General features: G+C 48.2%; 1 protein-coding gene across 1 annotated transcript in view; it reads right to left on the bottom strand.

Annotated features, from left to right (window-relative positions):
• Nucleotides 1–15,782: 15,782 nt before the first annotated feature.
• Nucleotides 15,783–23,756, bottom strand: part of LOC115125439 (isthmin-2-like) — an 81,060-nt gene continuing 73,086 nt past the window's right edge. Inside the window, exons 6-7 of the mRNA XM_065025082.1 lie at nucleotides 20,999–21,067; nucleotides 15,783–16,300 (exon numbers count right to left, since the gene is read on the bottom strand). Coding sequence (XP_064881154.1) covers nucleotides 15,783–16,300; nucleotides 20,999–21,067 — 587 coding nt within the window. The remainder of the gene's footprint in view (nucleotides 16,301–20,998; nucleotides 21,068–23,756) is intronic.

The raw sequence follows: 23,756 nt of genomic DNA, 5'->3' as shown, positions 1-23,756 counted from the left end.
TCTATGGAGGGTAACATGGTAGGGTGTTGTGGTAGAGAACAGTCAGTCTACGGAGGGTAACATGGTAGGGTGTTGTGGTAGAGAACAGTCTATGGAGGGTAACATGGTAGGGTGTTGTGGTAGATAACAGTCAGTCTATGGAGGTTAACATGGTAGAGTGTTGTGGTAGAGAACAGTCAGTCTACGGAGGGTAACATGGTAGGGTGTTGTGGTAGAGAACAGTCTACGGAGGGTAACATGGTAGGGTGTTGTGGTAGAGGTCAGTCTATGGAGGGTAACATGGTAGGGTGTTGTGGTAGAGAACAGTCTATGGAGGGTAACATGGTAGGGTGTTGTGGTAGAGAACAGTCAGTCTATGGAGGGCAACATGGTAGGGTGTTGTGGTAGAGAACAGTCAGTCTATGGAGGGTAACATGGTAGGGTGTTGTGGTAGAGAACAGTCTATGGAGGGTAACATGGTAGGGTGGTGTGGTAGAGAACAGTCAGTCTATGGAGGGTAACATGGTAGGGTGTTGTGGTAGAGAACAGTCAGTCTACGGAAGGTAACATGGTAGGGTGTTGTGGTAGAGAACAGTCTATGGAGGGTAACATGGTAGGGTGTTGTGGTAGATAACAGTCAGTCTATGGAGGGTAACATGGTAGGGTGTTGTGGTAGAGAACAGTTTATGGAGGGTAACATGGTAGAGTGTTGTGGTAGAGAACAGTCTATGGAGGGTAACATGGTAGGGTGTTGTGGTAGAGAACAGTCAGTCTATGGAGGGTAACATGGTAGGGTGGTGTGGTAGAGAACAGTCTACGGAGGGTAACATGGTAGGGTAGTGTGGTAGAGAACAGTCAGTCTATGGAGGGCAACATGGTAGGGTGTTGTGGTAGAGAACAGTCTATGGAGGGTAACATGGTAGGGTGTTGTGGTAGAGAACAGTCAGTCTATGGAGGGTAACATGGTAGGGTGTTGTGGTAGAGAACAGTCAGTCTATGGAGGGTAACATGGTAGGGTGTTGTGGTAGAGAACAGTCTACGGAGGGTAACATGGTAGGGTGTTGTGGTAGAGGTCAGTCTATGGAGGGTAACATGGTAGGGTGTTGTGGTAGAGAACAGTCTATGGAGGGTAACATGGTAGGGTGTTGTGGTAGAGAACAGTCTATGGAGGGTAACATGGTAGGGTGTTGTGGTAGAGAACAGTCAGTCTATGGAGGGTAACATGGTAGGGTGTTGTGGTAGAGAACAGTCAGTCTATGGAGGGTAACATGGTAGGGTGTTGTGGTAGAGAACAGTCAGTCTATGGAGGGCAACATGGTAGGGTGTTGTGGTAGAGAACAGTCAGTCTATGGAGGGTAACATGGTAGAGTGTTGTGGTAGAGAACAGTCTATGGAGGGTAACATGGTAGGGTGTTGTGGTAGAGAACAACATGGTAGGGTGTTGTGGTAGAGAACAGTCAGTCTATGGAGGGTAACATGGTAGGGTGTTGTGGTAGAGAACAGTCAGTCTACGGAGGGTAACATGGTAGGGTGTTGTGGTAGAGAACAGTCAGTCTATGGAGGGTAACATGGTAGGGTGTTGTGGTAGAGAACAGTCTATGGAGGGTAACATGGTAGGGTGTTGTGGTAGAGAACAGTCTATGGAGGGTAACATGGTAGGGTGTTGTGGTAGAGAACAGTCAGTCTATGGAGGGTAACATGGTAGGGTGGTGTGGTAGAGAACAGTCTACGGAGGGTAACATGGTAGGGTAGTGTGGTAGAGAACAGTCAGTCTATGGAGGGTAACATGGTAGGGTGTTGTGGTAGAGAACAGTCAGTCTATGGAGCGTAACATGGTCGGGTGTTGTGGTAGAGAACAGTCAGTCTATGGAGGGTAACATGGTAGGGTGTTGTGGTAGAGAACAGTCAGTCTATGGAGGGTAACATGGTAGGGTGTTGTGGTAGAGAACAGAGAACAACGTTTCATATTCCAGTGATCCCTTTTGTAACAGAGACCACAGTGGAGATGCCTCATTCTCCTGTCAGTAGTGTCTCTTCATATGATTCCTTTCAATAAATACAGCACAAGTGTACAGTGCATTCGGAAAGTATTCAGACCCCTTGATTATTCCACATTTTGTTATGTTACAGCCTTGTTATAAAATTGATTAAATTGTTCAGTGTGTCAGACTCCAACTACTACAGGCCTCTGTTCTTATTGTGATTCAAGAGAAAGAAGAATAGAAAGAATGGAAACACACAGAGCCTTCAGAAAGTATTCAGACCCCTTGACTTTTCACACATTTTGTTAGGTTACAGCCTTATTCTAAAATGGACGACATTGTTTCCCCCCCTCATCAATCTACACACAATACCCAATAATGACATCACAATACCCAATAATGACATCACAATACCCAATAATGACATCACAATACCCAATAATGACGCTCATCTATAAAAAAAAAATTAAAAAATGAAATATCACATTTACATAAGTATTCAGACCCTTTACTCAGTACTTTGTTGAAGCACCTTTGGCAGCGATTACAACCTCGAGTCTTCTTGGGTATGACGCTACAAGCTTGGCACACCTGTATTTGGGGAGTTTCTCCCATTCTTCTCTGCAGATCCTCTCAAGCTCTGTCAGGTTGGATGGGGAGCGTTGCTGCACAGCTATATTCAGGTCTCTCCAGAGATGTTATTTATTTAATTTAACCTTTTTTAACAAGGCAAGTCAGCTAAGGACAAATTCTTATTTACAAAAATTGCCTACCCCGGCCAATTGTGCGCCGGACTCCAACTCACGGCTGGATGTGATACAGCATGGTATCGAACCAGGGTCTGTAGTGATGCCCCTAGCACTGAGATGCAGTGCTTTAGACCGCTGCGCCACTCGAGTTTAAGTCCGGGCTCTGGCTGGGCCACTCAAGGACATTCAGAGACTTGTCCCGATGCCACTCCTGTGTTGTCTTGGCTGTGTGCTTAGGGTCGTTGTCCTGTTGGAAGGTGAACCATCAGTCTGAGGTCTTGAGTGGTCAGAAGCAGGTTTTCATCAAGGATCTCTCTGTACATTGCTCCGTTAATCTTTGCCTTGATCCTGACTAGTCTCCCAGTCCCTACCACTGAAAAACATCCCCACAGCATGATGCTGCCACCACCATGCTTCACCGTAGGGATGGTGCCAGGTTTCTTCCAGACGTGACACTTGGCATTCAGGCCAAATAGTTCAATCTTGGTTTCATCAGACCAGAGAATCTTGTTTATGTGCCGGCTGTCATGTGCCTTTCCGTCTGGTCACTCTACCACAAAGGCCTTTGGTGGAGTGCTGCAGAGATGGTTGTCCTTCTGGAAGGTTATTCCATCTCCACAGAGGAACTCTGGAGCTCTGTCAGAGTGACCATCGGGTTCTTAGTCACCTCCCTGACCAAGGCCCTTCTCCCCCCGATTGCTCAGTTTGGCCGGGTGGCCAGCTCTAGCAATAGTCTTGGTGGTTCCAAACTTCTTCAATTTAAGAATGATGGAGTCCACTGTGTTCTTGGGGACCTTCAAATCTGCAGACATTTTTTGGTACCCTTCCCCAGATCTGTGCCTTGACACAATCCTGTCTCGGAAGCTCTACAGACAATTCATTCGACGGCCCAATCTCCTTCGGGCCGTCCATCAACATTACTCTCTCAGAACCACATCAGGACCCATTCAGCCTCAACATCTCTCAGTGACACTCAAACTGATAAACAGGGTTAGGATTAAGACCTCGCAACACACAGGCCAAGGTCAGGGTGGAGAGGAGAGGAGGGAGAGGAACAGTTGAGGAGGGAGAGAAAGGGGGATGAGGAGGAGAAGGAGAGACCTCTTCAAAGGGCCCCACTGTTTACAGAGATGTCTCTCCACTTCCCCAGCTGGCAACTCCCACTCCTCTCTGGATAAAGGACCTCCATCCATCAACTAAGCCCAGACACCCCACTCCTCAACTCCCCTTACCTCCTCCCCCACCTCTCCTTTACCTCCTCCCCATCCTCACCGCTCCCCTCACCCCCATCCCCCACCTCTCTCTGACCTCAGGCCCACCCTCACCCCACTCCCGCAGCCCAGCCCACTCCTCAACTCCCCTTACCTCCTCCCCCACCTCTCCTTTACCTCCTCCCCATCCTCACCGCTCCCCTCACCCCCATCCCCCACCTCTCTCTGACCTCAGGCCCACCCTCACCCCTCTCCCGCAGCCCAGCCCACCCCACTCCTCAACTCCCTCTTACCTCCTCCCCCACCTCTCCTTTACCTCCCTCCCCACCCTTACCCCCCCCCACCCCCACCTCTCCTTTACCTCCTCCCCACCCCTCACCGCTCCCCTAACCCCCCATCCCCCACCTCTCTCTGACCTCAGGCCCACCCTCACCCCTCTCCTGCAGCCCAGCCCACATCCCGTCTGACCGGAGGGAGGGAAACACAAACAGACCCAGACCCAACAGAGCCTCAGGACAGCATCACAATTAGACCCAACAGAGCCCCAGGACAGCATCACAATTAGACCCAACAGAGCCCCAGGACAGCATCACAATTATACCCAACAGAGCCCCAGGACAGCATCACAATTAGACCCCACAGAGCCCCAGGACAGCATCACAATTAGACCCCACAGAGCCCCAGGACAGCATCACAATTAGACCCCACAGAGCCCCAGGACAGCATCACAATTAGACCCCACAGAGCCCCAGGACAGCATCACAATTAGAGCCCCAAGACAGCATCACAATTAGACCCCACAGAGCCCCAGGACAGCATCACAATTAGACCCCACAGAGCCCCAGGACAGCATCACAATTAGACCCCACAGAGCCCCAGGACAGCATCACAATTAGACCCAAGAGAGCCCCAGGACAGCATCACAATTAGACCCCACAGAGCCCCAGGACAGCATCACAATTAGACTCAACAGAGCCCCAGGACAGCATCACAATTAGACCCCACAGAGCCCCAGGACAGCATCACAATTAGACTCAACAGAGCCCCAGGACAGCATCACTATTAGACTCAACAGAGCCCCAGGACAGCATCACAATTAGACTCAACAGAGCCCCAGGACAGCATCACAATTAGACCCAACAGAGCCCCAGGACAGCATCACAATTAGACCCCACAGAGCCCCAGGACAGCATCACAATTAGACCCAATAGAGCCCCAGGACAGCATCACAATTAGACCCAACAGAGCCCCAGGACAGCATCACAATTAGACCCAACAGAGCCCCAGGACAGCATCACAATTAGACACCACAGAGCCCCAGGACAGCATCACAATTAGACCCAACAGAGCCCCAGGACAGCATCACAATTAGACCCCACAGAGCCCCAGGACAGCATCACAATTAGACCCCACAGAGCCCCAGGACAGCATCACAATTAGACCAAACAGAGCCCCAGGACAGCATCACAATTAGACCCCACAGAGCCCCAGGACAGCATCACAATTAGACCCCACAGAGCCCCAGGACAGCATCACAATTAGACCCCACAGAGCCCCAGGACAGCATCACAATTAGACCCCACACAGCCCCAGGACAGCATCACAATTAGACCCAACAGAGCCCCAGGACAGCATCACAATTAGACCCCACAGAGCCCCAGGACAGCATCACAATTAGACCCAACAGAGCCCCAGGACAGCCTCACAATTAGACCCCACAGAGCCCCAGGACAGCATCACAATTATACTCAACAGAGCCCCAGGACAGCATCACAATTAGACTCAACAGAGCCCCAGGACAGCATCACAATTAGACCCAACAGAGCCCCCATGACAGCATCACAATTAGACCCCACAGAGCCCCAGGACAGCATCACAATTAGACTCAACAGAGCCCCAGGACAGCATCACAATTAGACCCAACAGAGCCCCAGGACAGCATCACAATTAGACCCCACAGAGCCCCAGGACAGCAGCACAATTAGACTCAACAGAGCCCCAGGACAGCATCACTATTAGACTCAACAGAGCCCCAGGACAGCATCACAATTAGACCCAACAGAGCCCCAGGACAGCATCACAATTAGACCCCACAGAGCCCCAGGACAGCATCACAATTAGACCCAATAGAGCCCCAGGACAGCATCACAATTAGACCCAACAGAGCCCCAGGACAGCATCACAATTAGACCCAACAGAGCCCCAGGACAGCATCACAATTAGACACCACAGAGCCCCAGGACAGCATCACAATTAGACCCAACAGAGCCCCAGGACAGCATCACAATTAGACCCCACAGAGCCCCAGGACAGCATCACAATTAGACCCCACAGAGCCCCAGGACAGCATCACAATTAGACCAAACAGAGCCCCAGGACAGCATCACAATTAGACCCCACAGAGCCCCAGGACAGCATCACAATTAGACCCCACAGAGCCCCAGGACAGCATCACAATTAGACCCCACAGAGCCCCAGGACAGCATCACAATTAGACCCCACAGAGCCCCAGGACAGCATCACAATTAGACCCAACAGAGCCCCAGGACAGCATCACAATTAGACCCCACAGAGCCCCAGGACAGCATCACAATTAGACCCAACAGAGCCCCAGGACAGCCTCACAATTAGACCCCACAGAGCCCCAGGACAGCATCACAATTATACTCAACAGAGCCCCAGGACAGCATCACAATTAGACTCAACAGAGCCCCAGGACAGCATCACAATTAGACCCAACAGAGCCCCCATGACAGCATCACAATTAGACCCCACAGAGCCCCAGGACAGCATCACAATTAGACTCAACAGAGCCCCAGGACAGCATCACAATTAGACCCAACAGAGCCCCAGGACAGCATCACAATTAGACCCCACAGAGCCCCAGGACAGCAGCACAATTAGACTCAACAGAGCCCCAGGACAGCATCACTATTAGACTCAACAGAGCCCCAGGACAGCATCACAATTAGACACAACAGAGCCCCAGGACAGCATCACAATTAGACCCAACAGAGCCCCAGGACAGCATCACAATTAGACCCCACAGAGCCCCAGGACAGCATCACAATTAGACCCTACAGAGCCCCAGGACAGCATCACAATTAGACCCCACAGAGCCCCAGGACAGCATCACAATTATACTCAACAGAGCCCCAGGACAGCATCACAATTAGACTCAACAGAGCCCCAGGACAGCATCACAATTAGCCCCAACAGAGCCCCAGGACAGCATCACAATTAGACCCAACAGAGCCCCAGGACAGCATCACAATTAGACCCAACAGAGCCCCAGGACAGCATCACAATTAGACCCCACAGAGACCCAGGACAGCATCACAACTAGACCCCACAGAGCCCCAGGACAGCATCACAATTAGACCCCACAGAGCCCCAGGACAGCATCACAATTAGACAGAGCCCCAGGACAGCATCACAGAGCCCCAGGACAGCATCACAATTAGACCCCACAGAGCCCCAGGACAGCATCACAATTAGACCCCACAGAGCCCCAGGACAGCATCACAATTAGACCCAACAGAGCCCCAGGACAGCATCACAATTAGACTCAACAGAGCCCCAGGACAGCATCAGAGCCCCAATTAGACAGCATCAACAGAGCCCCAGGACAGCATCACAATTAGACCCAACAGAACCCCAGGACAGCATCACAATTAGACCCCACAGAGCCCCAGGACAGCATCACAATTAGACTCAACAGAGCCCCAGGACAGCATCACAATTAGACTCAACAGAGCCCCAGGACAGCATCACAATTAGACACTCAACAGAGCCCCAGGACAGCATCACAATTAGACCCAACAGAGCCCCAGGACAGCATCACAATTAGACCCCACAGAGCCCCAGGACAGCATCACAATTAGACCCAACAGAGCCCCAGGACAGCATCACAATTAGACCCCACAGAGCCCCAGGACAGCATCACAATTAGACCCAACAGAGCCCCAGGACAGCATCACAATTAGATCACAGAGCCCCAGGACAGCATCACAATTAGACCCCACAGAGCCCCAGGACAGCATCACAATTAGACCCAACAGAGCCCCAGGACAGCATCACAATTAGACCCCACAGAGCCCCAGGACAGCATCACAATTAGACCCCAGGACAGAGCCCCAGGACAGCATCACAATTAGACCAAACAGAGCCCCAGGACAGCATCACAATTAGACCCCACAGAGCCCCAGGACAGCATCACAATTAGACCCCACAGAGCCCCAGGACAGCATCACAATTAGACCCCACAGAGCCCCAGGACAGCATCACAATTAGACCCAACAGAGCCCCAGGACAGCATCACAATTAGACCCAACAGAGCCCCAGGACAGCATCACAATTAGACCCCACAGAGCCCCAGGACAGCATCACAATTAGACAGGACAGACAACAGAGCCCCAGGACAGCATCACAATTAGACCCAACAGAGCCCCAGGACAGCATCACAATTAGACCCCAGGACAGAGCCCCAGGACAGCATCACAATTAGACCCTACAGAGCCCCAGGACAGCATCACAATTAGACCCCACAGAGCCCCAGGACAGCATCACAATTATACTCAACAGAGCCCCAGGACAGCATCACAATTAGACTCAACAGAGCCCCAGGACAGCATCACAATTAGACCCAACAGAGCCCCAGGACAGCATCACAATTAGACCCAACAGAGCCCCAGGACAGCATCACAATTAGACCCAACAGAGCCCCAGGACAGCATCACAATTAGACCCCACAGAGCCCCAGGACAGCATCACAATTAGACCCCACAGAGCCCCAGGACAGCATCACAATTAGACCCAACAGAGCCCCAGACAGCCCCAACAGAGCCCCAGGACAGCATCACAATTAGACCCAACAGAGCCCCAGGACAGAGCCCCAGGACAGCATCACAATTAGACCCCACAGACCCCACAGAGCCCCAGGACAGCATCACAATTAGACCCCACAGAGCCCCAGGACAGCATCACAATTAGACCCCACAGAGCCCCAGGACAGCATCACAATTAGACTCAACAGAGCCCCAGGACAGCATCACAATTAGACCCAACAGAGCCCCAGGACAGCATCACAATTAGACCCACAGAGCCCCAGGACAGACCCCACAGAGCCCCAGGACAGCATCACAATTAGACCCCACAGAGCCCCAGGACAGCATCACAATTAGACCCCACAGAGCCCCAGGACAGCATCACAATTAGACCCACAGAGCCCCAGGACAGCATCACAATTAGACCCAACAGAGCCCCAGGACAGCATCACAATTAGACCCAACAGAGCCCCAGGACAGCATCACAATTAGACCCAACAGAGCCCCAGGACAGCATCACAACCCAACAGAGCCCCAGGACAGACCCCACAGAGCCCCAGGACAGCATCACAATTAGACTCAACAGAGCCCCAGGACAGCATCACAATTAGACCCAACAGAGCCCCAGGACAGCATCACAATTAGACCCCACAGAGCCCCAGGACAGCAGCACAATTAGACTCAACAGAGCCCCAGGACAGCATCACTATTAGACTCAACAGAGCCCCAGGACAGCATCAAAATTAGACCCAACAGAGCCCCAGGACAGCATCACAATTAGACCCCACAGAGCCCCAGGACAGCATCACAATTAGACCCAATAGAGCCCCAGGACAGCATCACAATTAGACCCAACAGAGCCCCAGGACAGCATCACAATTAGACCCAACAGAGCCCCAGGACAGCATCACAATTAGACACCACAGAGCCCCAGGACAGCATCACAATTAGACCCAACAGAGCCCCAGGACAGCATCACAATTAGACCCCACAGAGCCCCAGGACAGCATCACAATTAGACCCCACAGAGCCCCAGGACAGCATCACAATTAGACCAAACAGAGCCCCAGGACAGCATCACAATTAGACCCCACAGAGCCCCAGGACAGCATCACAATTAGACCCCACAGAGCCCCAGGACAGCATCACAATTAGACCCCACAGAGCCCCAGGACAGCATCACAATTAGACCCCACAGAGCCCCAGGACAGCATCACAATTAGACCCAACAGAGCCCCAGGACAGCATCACAATTAGACCCCACAGAGCCCCAGGACAGCATCACAATTAGACCCAACAGAGCCCCAGGACAGCCTCACAATTAGACCCCACAGAGCCCCAGGACAGCATCACAATTATACTCAACAGAGCCCCAGGACAGCATCACAATTAGACTCAACAGAGCCCCAGGACAGCATCACAATTAGACCCAACAGAGCCCCCATGACAGCATCACAATTAGACCCCACAGAGCCCCAGGACAGCATCACAATTAGACTCAACAGAGCCCCAGGACAGCATCACAATTAGACCCAACAGAGCCCCAGGACAGCATCACAATTAGACCCCACAGAGCCCCAGGACAGCAGCACAATTAGACTCAACAGAGCCCCAGGACAGCATCACTATTAGACTCAACAGAGCCCCAGGACAGCATCACAATTAGACACAACAGAGCCCCAGGACAGCATCACAATTAGACCCAACAGAGCCCCAGGACAGCATCACAATTAGACCCCACAGAGCCCCAGGACAGCATCACAATTAGACCCTACAGAGCCCCAGGACAGCATCACAATTAGACCCCACAGAGCCCCAGGACAGCATCACAATTATACTCAACAGAGCCCCAGGACAGCATCACAATTAGACTCAACAGAGCCCCAGGACAGCATCACAATTAGCCCCAACAGAGCCCCAGGACAGCATCACAATTAGACCCAACAGAGCCCCAGGACAGCATCACAATTAGACCCAACAGAGCCCCAGGACAGCATCACAATTAGACCCCACAGAGACCCAGGACAGCATCACAACTAGACCCCACAGAGCCCCAGGACAGCATCACAATTAGACCCCACAGAGCCCCAGGACAGCATCACAATTAGACGCCACAGAGCCCCAGGACAGCATCACAATTAGACCCCACAGAGCCCCAGGACAGCATCACAATTAGACCCCACAGAGCCCCAGGACAGCATCACAATTAGACCCCACAGAGCCCCAGGACAGCATCACAATTAGACTCAACAGAGCCCCAGGACAGCATCACAATTAGACCCAACAGAGCCCCAGGACAGCATCGCAATTAGACTCAACAGAGCCCCAGGACAGCATCACAATTAGACCCAACAGAACCCCAGGACAGCATCACAATTAGACCCCACAGAGCCCCAGGACAGCATCACAATTAGACTCAACAGAGCCCCAGGACAGCATCACAATTAGACTCAACAGAGCCCCAGGACAGCATCACAATTAGACTCAACAGAGCCCCAGGACAGCATCACAATTAGACCCAACAGAGCCCCAGGACAGCATCACAATTAGACCCCACAGAGCCCCAGGACAGCATCACAATTAGACCCAACAGAGCCCCAGGACAGCATCACAATTAGACCCCACAGAGCCCCAGGACAGCATCACAATTAGACCCAACAGAGCCCCAGGACAGCATCACAATTAGACACCACAGAGCCCCAGGACAGCATCACAATTAGACCCAACAGAGCCCCAGGACAGCATCACAATTAGACCCCACAGAGCCCCAGGACAGCATCACAATTAGACCCCACAGAGCCCCAGGACAGCATCACAATTAGACCAAACAGAGCCCCAGGACAGCATCACAATTAGACCCCACAGAGCCCCAGGACAGCATCACAATTAGACCCCACAGAGCCCCAGGACAGCATCACAATTAGACCCCACAGAGCCCCAGGACAGCATCACAATTAGACCCCACAGAGCCCCAGGCCAGCATCACAATTAGACCCCACAGAGCCCCAGGACAGCATCACAATTAGACCCCACAGAGCCCCAGGACAGCATCACAATTAGACCCCACAGAGCCCCAGGACAGCATCACAATTAGACCCCACAGAGCCCCAGGACAGCATCACAATTAGACCCAACAGAGCCCCAGGACAGCCTCACAATTAGACCCCACAGAGCCCCAGGACAGCATCACAATTATACTCAACAGAGCCCCAGGACAGCATCACAATTAGACTCAACAGAGCCCCAGGACAGCATCACAATTAGACCCAACAGAGCCCCCATGACAGCATCACAATTAGACCCCACAGAGCCCCAGGACAGCATCACAATTAGACTCAACAGAGCCCCAGGACAGCATCACAATTAGACCCAATAGAGCCCCAGGACAGCATCACAATTAGACCCCACAGAGCCCCAGGACAGCATCACAATTAGACTCAACAGAGCCCCAGGACAGCATCACTATTAGACTCAACAGAGCCCCAGGACAGCATCACAATTAGACACAACAGAGCCCCAGGACAGCATCACAATTAGACCCAACAGAGCCCCAGGACAGCATCACAATTAGACCCCACAGAGCCCCAGGACAGCATCACAATTAGACCCTACAGAGCCCCAGGACAGCATCACAATTAGACCCCACAGAGCCCCAGGACAGCATCACAATTATACTCAACAGAGCCCCAGGACAGCATCACAATTAGACTCAACAGAGCCCCAGGACAGCATCACAATTAGACCCAACAGAGCCCCAGGACAGCATCACAATTAGACCCAACAGAGCCCCAGGACAGCATCACAATTAGACCCAACAGAGCCCCAGGACAGCATCACAATTAGACCCCACAGAGACCCAGGACAGCATCACAACTAGACCCCACAGAGCCCCAGGACAGCATCACAATTAGACCCCACAGAGCCCCAGGACAGCATCACAATTAGACCCCACAGAGCCCCAGGACAGCATCACAATTAGACCCCACAGAGCCCCAGGACAGCATCACAATTAGACCCCACAGAGCCCCAGGACAGCATCACAATTAGACCCCACAGAGCCCCAGGACAGCATCACAATTAGACTCAACAGAGCCCCAGGACAGCATCACAATTAGACCCAACAGAGCCCCAGGACAGCATCACAATTAGACCCCACAGAGCCCCAGGACAGCATCACAATTAGACTCAACAGAGCCCCAGGACAGCATCACAATTAGACCCAACAGAACCCCAGGACAGCATCACAATTAGACCCCACAGAGCCCCAGGACAGCATCACAATTAGACTCAACAGAGCCCCAGGACAGCATCACAATTAGACTCAACAGAGCCCCAGGACAGCATCACAATTAGACTCAACAGAGCCCCAGGACAGCATCACAATTAGACCCAACAGAGCCCCAGGACAGCATCACAATTAGACCCCACAGAGCCCCAGGACAGCATCACAATTAGACCCAACAGAGCCCCAGGACAGCATCACAATTAGACCCCACAGAGCCCCAGGACAGCATCACAATTAGACCCCACAGAGCCCCAGGACAGCATCACAATTAGACCCCACAGAGCCCTAGGACAGCATCACAATTAGACCCAACCAAATCATGAGAAAACAAAAATATAATTACTTGACACATTGGAAAGGCATAAAAAAAAACAGAATACCTGACCACTGTCACTGACCCAAAATTAAGAAAAGCTTTGACTATGTACAGACTCAGTGAGCATAACCTTGCTATTGAGAAAGATCGCCATAGGCAGACATGGCTCTCAAGGGAAGACAGGCTATGTGCTCACTGCCCACAAAATGAGGTGGAAACTGAGCTGCACTTCGAAACCTCCTGCCCAATGTATGACCATATTAGAGACACACATTTCCCTCAGATTACACAGACCCACAAAGAATTGAAAAACAAACCCCATTTTGATAAACTCCCATATCTACTGGGTGAAATTCCACAGTGTGCCATCACTGCAGCAAGATTTGCGACCTGTTGCCGCAAGAAAAGGGCAACCAGTGAAGAACAAACACCATTGTAAATACAACCTATATTTATGTTTATTTATTTTCCCTTTTGTACTGTAACTATTTATTTTAGAACTTTTGTGAGTCTAATGTTTACTGTACATGTTTTGTATTGTTTATTTCACTTTTATGCAACATGAGCTCATGGGCTCTCATCGAGGGTTTGATTAGATTTACGAAAACATTTGCATTGATGTCACAGTGATTAGAGGGACATCAGAGTGTTAACAGGATAACAGGTAGTTAGCCTGTTACTCACCCCCCTGTACTCATCCCCCTGTACTCATCTATCTGTACCCATCTATCTGTACCCATCCCCCTGTACCCATCTATCTGTACCCATCTCCCTGTACCCATCTATCTGTACCCATCTCCCTGTACCCATCTATCTGTACCTATCCCCCTGTACCCATCCCCCTGTACCCATCCCCCTGTACCCATCTATCTGTACCCATCTATCTGTACCCATCTCCCTGTACCCATCTATCTGTACCCATCTATCTGTACCCATCTCCCTGTACCCATCTATCTGTACCCATCTCCCTGTACCCATCCCCCTGTACATATCTATCTGTACCCATCTATCTGTACCCATCTATCTGTACCCATCCCCCTGTACCCATATCCCTGTACCCATCCCCCTGTACCCATATCCCTGTACCCATCCCCCTGTACCCATCCCCCTGTACCCATCTCCCTGTACCCATCTATCTGTACCCATCTCCCTGTACCCATCCCCCTGTACCCATCTCCCTGTACCCATCTATCTGTACCCATCTCCCTGTACCCATCCCCTGTACCCATCCCCCTGTACCCATCTCCCTGTACCCATCTATCTGTACCCATCTCCCTGTACCCATCTATCTGTACCCATCTCCCTGTACCCATCCCCCTGTACCCATCTATCTGTACCCATCCCCCTGTACATATCTATCTGTACCCATCCCCCTGTACCCATCTCCCTGTACCCATCTCCCTGTACCCATCTCCCTGTACCCATCTATCTGTACCCATCTCCCTGTACCCATCTCCCTGTACCCATCCCCCTGTACCCATCCCCCTGTACATATCTATCTGTACCCATCCCCCTGTACATATCTATCTGTACCCATCCCCCTGTACCCATCTCCCTGTACCCATCTCCCTGTACCCATCTCCCTGTACCCATCTATCTGTACCCATCTCCCTGTACCCATCTCCCTGTACCCATCCCCCTGTACCCATCCCCCTGTACATATCTATCTGTACCCGTCCCTCTTCTCAATAGCAGCAGCACATGTGAGTGTATGAAAGTGGAGGGTGGGGGGCTTGGGGGTGAGAGGATAACTAGAACCATGTCATCCTCTCCAACTGTTCCTAACGTTCACAAACCAGTTTCTTCTGATTGAAGAGTGTATAAAGCCTCAGAAACTCAAAAATCTGGACTTTCACTAGCAATACATCAGCAGCACGTTAGAATTATTTTTTATTTTTCTCTTCCTGTAATGCCACAGTATGTCATTCGTGGAAGAGTATATTCCAATTGGCCGGTGGATCCTGACGAATCATCCAAGGAGTGAAGTGCTTGACGGTGAAGATGTCCTAAAAACAGCATTAAGACGGGGCGCTCACATCGTTTTCCCACGTCAGAGTACGCCACTGCAAGAGAGGTGCTCAACTTCACTCCATTTTGGATGGCTCACATCGTTTTCCCACATCAGAGTACGCCACTGCAAGAGAGGAGCTCAACTTCACTCCATTTTGGATGGCTGGTTGCCGGCTTCCCTGATTGGAGAAATGTCCAATTTCAGTCATTAATAAACTCCGTGCCTCAATGTGACCGAACACTGAATAAGGAGGAGCTAGAGATGGGACATCCAGGAGTCCTTTTCTCCCCAAACCAACTGATAGTTAACGCTACATATTCAGTATGTGGTCTATGCTGAAATCCAGACATAATTGGGGACCATGTGGCTCTCTCTACCCCCTCTTTCCAGCTCTTCCCCCGGGTCTCAGTTCTCCTCCCCATCTCAGTACTCCCTGGCCTCCTCCAGTTGAGCCTGATGCACCTCCTCGTGTGGGTTGTCGGGACACAGCAGCCCGTTGTTGGGTGGCCTCACCGAGTGGAAGCGGCTCCAGTCCCCGTTACACAGGATCCAGGGCAGCACGTCCACTTTGTAATGCAGCTCCGGCGAGAACTCAGTACTGATGAGGTTCGGAGCGCCCGCCCCTTTACCCCGCGTGATAAGCATTGCGTGGTCGTCGTAGCAACAGTGCTGCGCGGCCAGGGTGGTGCTATTGGAGGAGATCATGGAGCGCGTGCAGAAGCGAGCGGAAGGCTTGTAAATGTCCAGGCGTTCTCTGGGGCCGGAGGCGTCGCGCCAGCGGTAGGTCTTACGCAGCGTCGTGTCGAAGATGTGGACGGCGTTGTAGACGGCCTCGGACGGGTAGGTACAGGGGCAGCTGGGTAGTTCGGTCAGCACCTTATGGAGGTACTTCTGGAGGAAGTCGTTCTTACAGCTCAGCCACTTGTCACAGCTGTCCACATCTGGGGAGGAGAGAAATCCTATAGGAGTCAATCGTGTAGGAGTCAATCATGTAGGAGTCAATCATATAGCAGTCAATCATATAGGAGTCAATCATGTAGGAGTCAATCATGTAGGAGTCAATCATATAGCAGTCAATCATATAGGAGTCAATCATGTAGGAGTCAATCATGTAGGAGTCAATCATATAGCAGTCAATCATATAGGAGTCAATCATATAGGAGTCAATCATGTAGGAGTCAATCATGTAGGAGTCAATCATATAGCAGTCAATCATATAGGAGTCAATCATGTAGGAGTCAATCATGTAGGAGTCAATCATGTAGGAGTCAATCATGTAGGAGTCAATTGTAAAGCAGTCAATCGTATAGCAGTCAATCGTATAGGAGTCAATCGTATAGGAGTCAATCGTATAGGAGTCAATCGTATAGGAGTCAATCATGTAGGAGTCAATCATGTAGCAGTCAATCATATAGGAATCAATCATATAGGAGTCAATCATATAGGAATCAATCATATAGTAGTCAACCATATACAGTAGGAATCAATCATATACACTGAGTGTACAAAACATTAAGAACACCTGCACTTTGCATTAAATAGACTGACCAGATGAATCCAGGTGAAAGCTATGATCTATTGTGAAGAATTACATAATTAATTAAAGCTATCTCGTATTTTACCGTTTAAAGAGTTGTCTCTCGTTATATGTTAGTGTTTTTTCTACCCTGAAACAGACGTGTCTTTGTGGGACTGAGTCATCAGACTGGGCGTATAGCTAAAGGTCCACTTGGGTGCGACCTCAGCAGGTGACATCCTGTGGGTTTACTATCTACAGGAAGTCGCGTGTATGGAAACTTATAGTTTCATTATAGTGCTTTGCTTTCGTGAACAGCAGTTAGACGCTTGAGCCCTCGGGCTATCAACCTTGTGTTATCTTAAATCTGCACATACAACTAATTATCTTTTACACAATATCTACTGACTGCCGTGTTTTCAGAAAGGGGTTGTGTGTATTTTCTCTATAAAAGCATTGAACCGGCACAGTTCGTTGAGCTGTTGAGTGGATAGTTGATTTGGCACAGTTCGTTGAGCTGTTGAGTGGATAGTTGATTTGGCACAGTTCGTTGAGCTGTTGAGTGGATAGTTGATTTGGCACAGTTCGTTGAGCTGTTGAGTGGATAGTTGATTTGGCACAGTTCGTTGAGCTGTTGAGTGGATAGTTGATTTGGCACAGTTCGTTGAGCTGTTGAGTTGATAGTTGATTTGGCACAGTTCGTTGAGCTGTTGAGTGGATAGTTGATTTGGCACAGTTCGTTGAGCTGTTGAGTGGATAGTTGATTTGGCACAGTTCGTTGAGCTGTTGAGTGGATAGTTGATTTGGCACAGTTCGTTGAGCTGTTGAGTGGATAGTTGATTTGGCACAGTTCGTTGAGCTGTTGAGTGGATAGTTGATTTGGCACAGTTCGTTGAGCTGTTGAGTGGATAGTTGATTTGGCACAGTTCGTTGAGCTGTTGAGTGGATAGTTGATTTGGCAAATCTCATAATGAAAGTGTTGTTTGAAAGAATCTGCATTCTTTCTTCCCTTTGATTGGCTAGATATTGATTAGATATGGATTAGATATTGATTAGATATGGATTAGATATTGATTAGATATTGATTAGATATGGATTAGATATTGATTAGATATTCCACTCCAGGTCCCTGTCACCTGTTGAATCCACTCTAATCACTGTAGATGAAGGGGAGGATACAGGTTAAACTTTTACTCTAGTGGGTTAATTCAGGGGCATTGATGTCACAGTGATTAGAGGGACATCAGAGTGTTAACAGGATGACAGGTAGCTAGCCTGTTACTCATCCCCCTGTAGTGTTTCTTGGTAGTCTTAAACAAATCTACTTTGAAACAAAAGTGTACACCTCATACACATGGTTATGGCCTTTAACAAAAAGAAGACACCTGTACCATGTCAGATATAGAGTTGAAATGTATTCCATTTTGAGTTTGAATCCCAATATTACATTTTATATACAGTACCAGTCAAAGGTTTGAACACACCTACTCATTCAAAGGTTTTTCTTTATTTAAAAAAAAACGATTTTCTACATTGTAGAATAATAGTGAAGACATCAAAACTATGAAATGACACATAGAATCATGTAGTAATAACCAAAAAAGTGTTAAACAAATAAAACATTATTTTGTATTTTAGATTCTTCAAAGTTGCCACCCTTTGCCTTGATGACAGCTTTGCACACTCTTGGCATTCTCTCAACCAGCTTCACCTGGAATGCTTTTCCAACCATCTTGAAGGAGTTCCCACATGCTGAGCACTTGTTGGCTGCTTTTCCTTCACTCTGCGGTCCAACTCATCCCAACTGGGTTGAGGTCGGGTGATTGTGGAGGCCAGGTCAACTGATGCAGCACTCCATCACTCTCCTTCTTGATCAAATAGCCCTTACACAGCCTGTAGGTGTGTTGGGTCATTGTCCTGTTGAAAAACAAATGATAATCCCACTAAGCGCACACCAGATGGGATGGCGTATCGCTGCAGAATGCTGTGGTAGCCATGCTGTTTAAATGTGCCTTGAATTCTAAATAAATCACTGACAGTGTCATCAAAGCACCCCCACACTATCACACCTCCTCCTCCATGCTTCACGGTGGGAACCACACATGCGGACATCATCCGTTCACCTACTCTGCGTCACATAAAGACACGGTGGTTGGAACCAAAAATCTAACATTTAGACCAAAGGACAGATTTCCACCAGTCTAATGTCCATTGTTCGTGTTTCTTGCTCCAAGCAAATATCTTCTTATTATTGGTGTCCTTTAGTTGTGGTTTCTTTGCAACAATTTGACCATGAAGGACTGATTCACGCCGTCTCTTCTGAACAGTTGATGTTGAGATGTGTGTGTTACTTGAACTCTGTGAAACATTGATTTGGGCTGCAATTTCTGAGGCTGGTGACACTAACGAACTTATCCTCTGCAGCAGAGGTAACTCTGGGTCTTCCTTTCCTGTGGCGGTCCTCATGAGAGCCAGTTTCATCATAGCACTTGATGGTTTTTGCAACTGCACTTGAAGAAACTTTCAAAGTTCTTGAAATTATCCATATTGACTGACCTTCATGTCATAAAGTAATGATGGACTGTCATTTCTCTTTTCTTATTTGAGCTGTTCTTGCCATAATATGGACTTGGTCTCTTACTAAATTGGGCTATCTTCTGTATACCACCCCTAACTTGTCACATCACAACTGATTGGCTCAAACGCATTAAGAAGGAAAGAAATTCCACAAATCAACTTTTAACAAGGCATATCTGTTCATTAAAATGCATTCCAGGTGACTACCTCATGAAGCTGGTTGAGAGAGTGCTAAGAGTGTGCAAAGCTGTCATCAAAGGCAAAGGGTGGCTATTTGAAGAATATCAAATATAAATATTGACCAGTACTGTACATCACAGATCACTGAAATATAACTAAGCTGTTTGACAACAGCAACACTAGATTTTTGGCGGGAATAATTTTCACAAATTATGAAATTTATACATTTTATGTTACCTTTATTTAACTAGGCAAATCAGATGAGAACAAGGTCTTATTTTCAATGACAATGGGTTAACTGCCTTGTTCGGGGGGCAGAAGGACAGATTTTTACCTTGTCAGCTCGGGGATAACCTTTCAGTTACTCGTCCAATGCTCTAACCACTAGGCTACCCCGGCAGGTAACATTCCACCCATGAGGCCACTAGGTTATTTGACTGCAGGAAAGGGCTACAGACCAAGTTTTAAACATGGATTGTGTATGTGTGCCATTCAGAGGGTGTATGGACAGGATAACAGATTTAAGTGCCTTTGAACGGGGTATGGTAGTAGGTGCCAGGCGCACCAGTTTGTGTCAAGAACTGCAACGTTGCTGCGTTTTTTTCACACTCAACAGTTTCCCATGTGTATCAATAAGGGTCCACCACCCACAGGACATCCAGCCAACTTGACACAACTTGGGTGGATTATACGTGAAGACAGCATTGATTATCTTGAGGAAACCAGAGAGAGAGAGAGACTTTCCAAGCATAAAGGAGTGATTTCAGCACCTTAAAACCCTTTGCTTTAAACCCGGGGGAGTGCAAAGCTCTCAAAGACAACAGAGCTCGAACAAGAGCGGGTTGAAAACTCAACCACGTCCGTACACGCTGCCAAATAATACAATCTATGTTATAGGCTGTGTTCAAATGGGAACCTATTCATTATAAGAATGTACAGTGTATGTTCGATAGAGGATTGGGGAAAGACACTTTTTCTCTATATGTTTCCGATAGTTTTATTCTTTGATATGATTGGCCGGAGTGGAGAGAGCTATCAGCGGGGGTACTAAAAGACAAACTAAAGAAACAATTCAAGAATTTCTTGGAGGAACAGTCATGTTTTCCATTGGCTGTGCAACACTCTTGGTTGAGCAATCCTTAACGAGGTGAAGGGGGTTTCTGACTCCCACAGTCCCTCTATGATTGGAGCCCCAGTAGAGCAGTTTAAACCATCCTAAACGGAACAGACCATGAAGGCCCCCTAAATACTACAACAGGCCCTGTTGACTACAGGCGCACACACACACACACACACACACACACACACACACACACACACACACACACACACACACACACACACACACACATTGCAACAAACGTACTTGTGTCAAGGGAGTCAGTGCCATTGGTTTTCTCCAGAGGCATCAGCTCAGTAACTGCTAGGAGGTCATCTACAGAAAGAGAGGGGAAAGAGACAATATGAAACCTGCTGAATGGAGAGCACAAGATACCACAAAAAGGAAAAAAAAATGTTTCAGTGGGTAGCTGTTAAACAGTCACCCCTAGCCAGCACCTGCCCAGTACCCTGCCCTGAACATTAGTCACTGTTACTAGCCAGCTACCACCTGGTACTCTACCCTGCACCTTACAGACTGCTGTCCAATGTACATAGAGTCATTACACACTGGTCACTTTAATAATGTTTACATATATTTGTTTGTTGTTGTATTTTTCTGGATTTTGTGTGTATATATTTTTAACTTGCTAGGTATTAATGCACAGTTGGAGCTAGAAACACAAGCACTTAGCTAGGTATTAATGCAGAGTTGGAGCTAGAAACACAAGCATTTAGCTAGGTATTACTGCACAGTTGGAGCTAGAAACACAAGCATTTAGCTAGGTATTAATGCAGAGTTGGAGCTAGAAACACAAGCATTTAGCTAGGTATTAATGCACAGTTGGAGCTAGAAACACAAGCACTTAGCTAGGTATTAATGCATAGTTGGAGCTAGAAACACAAGCATTTAGCTAGGTATTACTGCACAGTTGGAGCTAGAAACACAAGCATTTAGCTAGGTATTAATGCAGAGTTGGAGCTAGAAACACAAGCATTTAGCTAGGTATTAATGCACAGTTGGAGCTAGAAACACAATCATTTAGCTAGGTATTACTGTTGGAGCTGGAGACACAAGCATTTAGCTAGGTATTACTATTGGAGCTGGAGACACAAGCATTTAGCTAGGTATTACTGTTGGAGCTGGAGACACACGCATTTAGCTAGGTATTACAGTTGGAGCTGGAGACACAAGCATTTAGCTAGGTATTACTGTTGGAGCTGGAGACACAAGCATTTAGCTAGGTATTACTGTTGGAGCTGGAGACACAAGCATTTAGCTAGGTATTACAGTTGGAGCTGGAGACACAAGCATTTAGCTAGGTATTACTGTTGGAGCTAGAAACACAAGCATTTAGCTAGGTATTCCTGTTGGAGCTAGAAAAACAAGCATTTAGCTAGGGATTACTGTTGGAGCTAGAGACACAAGCATTTAGCTAGGGATTACTGTTTGAGCTAGAGACACAAGCATTTAGCTAAGTATTACTGTTGGATCTAGAAACACAAGCATTTAGCTAGGTATTCCTGTTGGAGCTAGAAACACAAGCATTTAGCCAGGTATTACTGTTGGAGCTAGAAACACAAGCATTTAGCTAGGTATTACTGTTGGAGCTAGAGACACAAGCATTTAGCGAGGTATTACTGTTGGAACTAGAGACACAAGCATTTAGCTAGGTATTACTGTTGGAGCTAGAGACACAAGCATTTAGCTAGCTATTACTGTTGGAGCTAGAGACACAAGCATTTAGCTAGGTATTACTGTTTGAGCTAGAGACACAAGCATTTAGCTAGGTATTACAGTTGGATCTAGAGACACAAGCATTTAGCTAGGTATTACTGTTGGAGCTAGAAACACAAGCATTTAGCTAGGTATCACTGTTGGAGCTAGAGACACAAGCATTTAGCTAGGTATTACTGTTTGAGCTAGAGACACAAGCATTTAGCTAGGTATTACAGTTGGATCTAGAGACACAAGCATAGGTATTACTTAGCTAGAGACACAAGCATTTAGCTAGGTATTACTGTTGGAGCTAGAAACACAAGCATTTAGCTAGCTATCACTGTTGGAGCTAGAGACACAAGCATTTAGCTAGGTATTACTGTTTGAGCTAGAGACACAAGCATTTAGCTAGGTATTACAGTTGGATCTAGAGACACAAGCATTTAGCTAGGTATTACTGTTGGAGCTAGAAACACAAGCATTTAGCTAGGTATCACTGTTGGAGCTAGAGACACAAGCATTTAGCTAGGTATTACTGTTGGAGCTAGAAACAAGCATTTAGCTAGGTATTACTGTAGGAGCTAGAGACACAAGCATTTAGCTAGGTATTACTGTTGGAGCTAGAGACACAAGCATTTAGCTAGGTATTACTGTTGGAGCTAGAGACACAAGCATTTAGCTAGGTATTACTGTTGGAGCTAGAGACACAAGCATTTAGCTAGGTATTACTGTTGGAGCTAGAGACACAAGCATTTAGCTAGGTATTACTGTTGGAGCTAGAGACACAAGCATTTAGCTAGGTATTACTGTTTGAGCTAGAGACACAAGCATTTAGCTAGGTATTACTGTTGGAGCTAGAGACACAAGCATTTAGCTAGGTATTACTGTTGGATCTAGAAACACAAGCATTTAGCTAGGTATTACTGTTGGAGCTAGAAACACAAGCATTTAGCTAGGTATTACTGTTGGAGCTAGAGACACAAGCATTTAGCTAGGTATTACTGTTGGAGCTAGAAACACAAGCATTTAGCTAGGTATTACTGTTGGAGCTAGAGACACAAGCATTTAGCTAGCATTACTGTTGGAGCTAGAGACACAAGCATTTACTAGGTATTACTGTTGGCGCAAGACACAAGCATTTAGCTAGGTATTACTGTTGGAGCTAGAGACACAAGCATTTAGCTAGGTATTACTGTTGGAGCTAGAGACACAAGCATTTAGCTAGGTATTACTGTTGGAGCTAGAGACACAAGCATTTAGCTAGGTATTACTGTTGGAGCTAGAGACACAAGCATTTAGCTAGGTA

This window comes from Oncorhynchus nerka, linkage group LG12 (assembly GCF_034236695.1).
Source record: "Oncorhynchus nerka isolate Pitt River linkage group LG12, Oner_Uvic_2.0, whole genome shotgun sequence".
In the NCBI taxonomy this organism is placed as follows: Eukaryota; Metazoa; Chordata; class Actinopteri; order Salmoniformes; family Salmonidae; genus Oncorhynchus; species Oncorhynchus nerka.
Note: the sequence above shows the minus strand (reverse complement) of the source record. Positions and strands in the feature narration are given on the sequence as shown.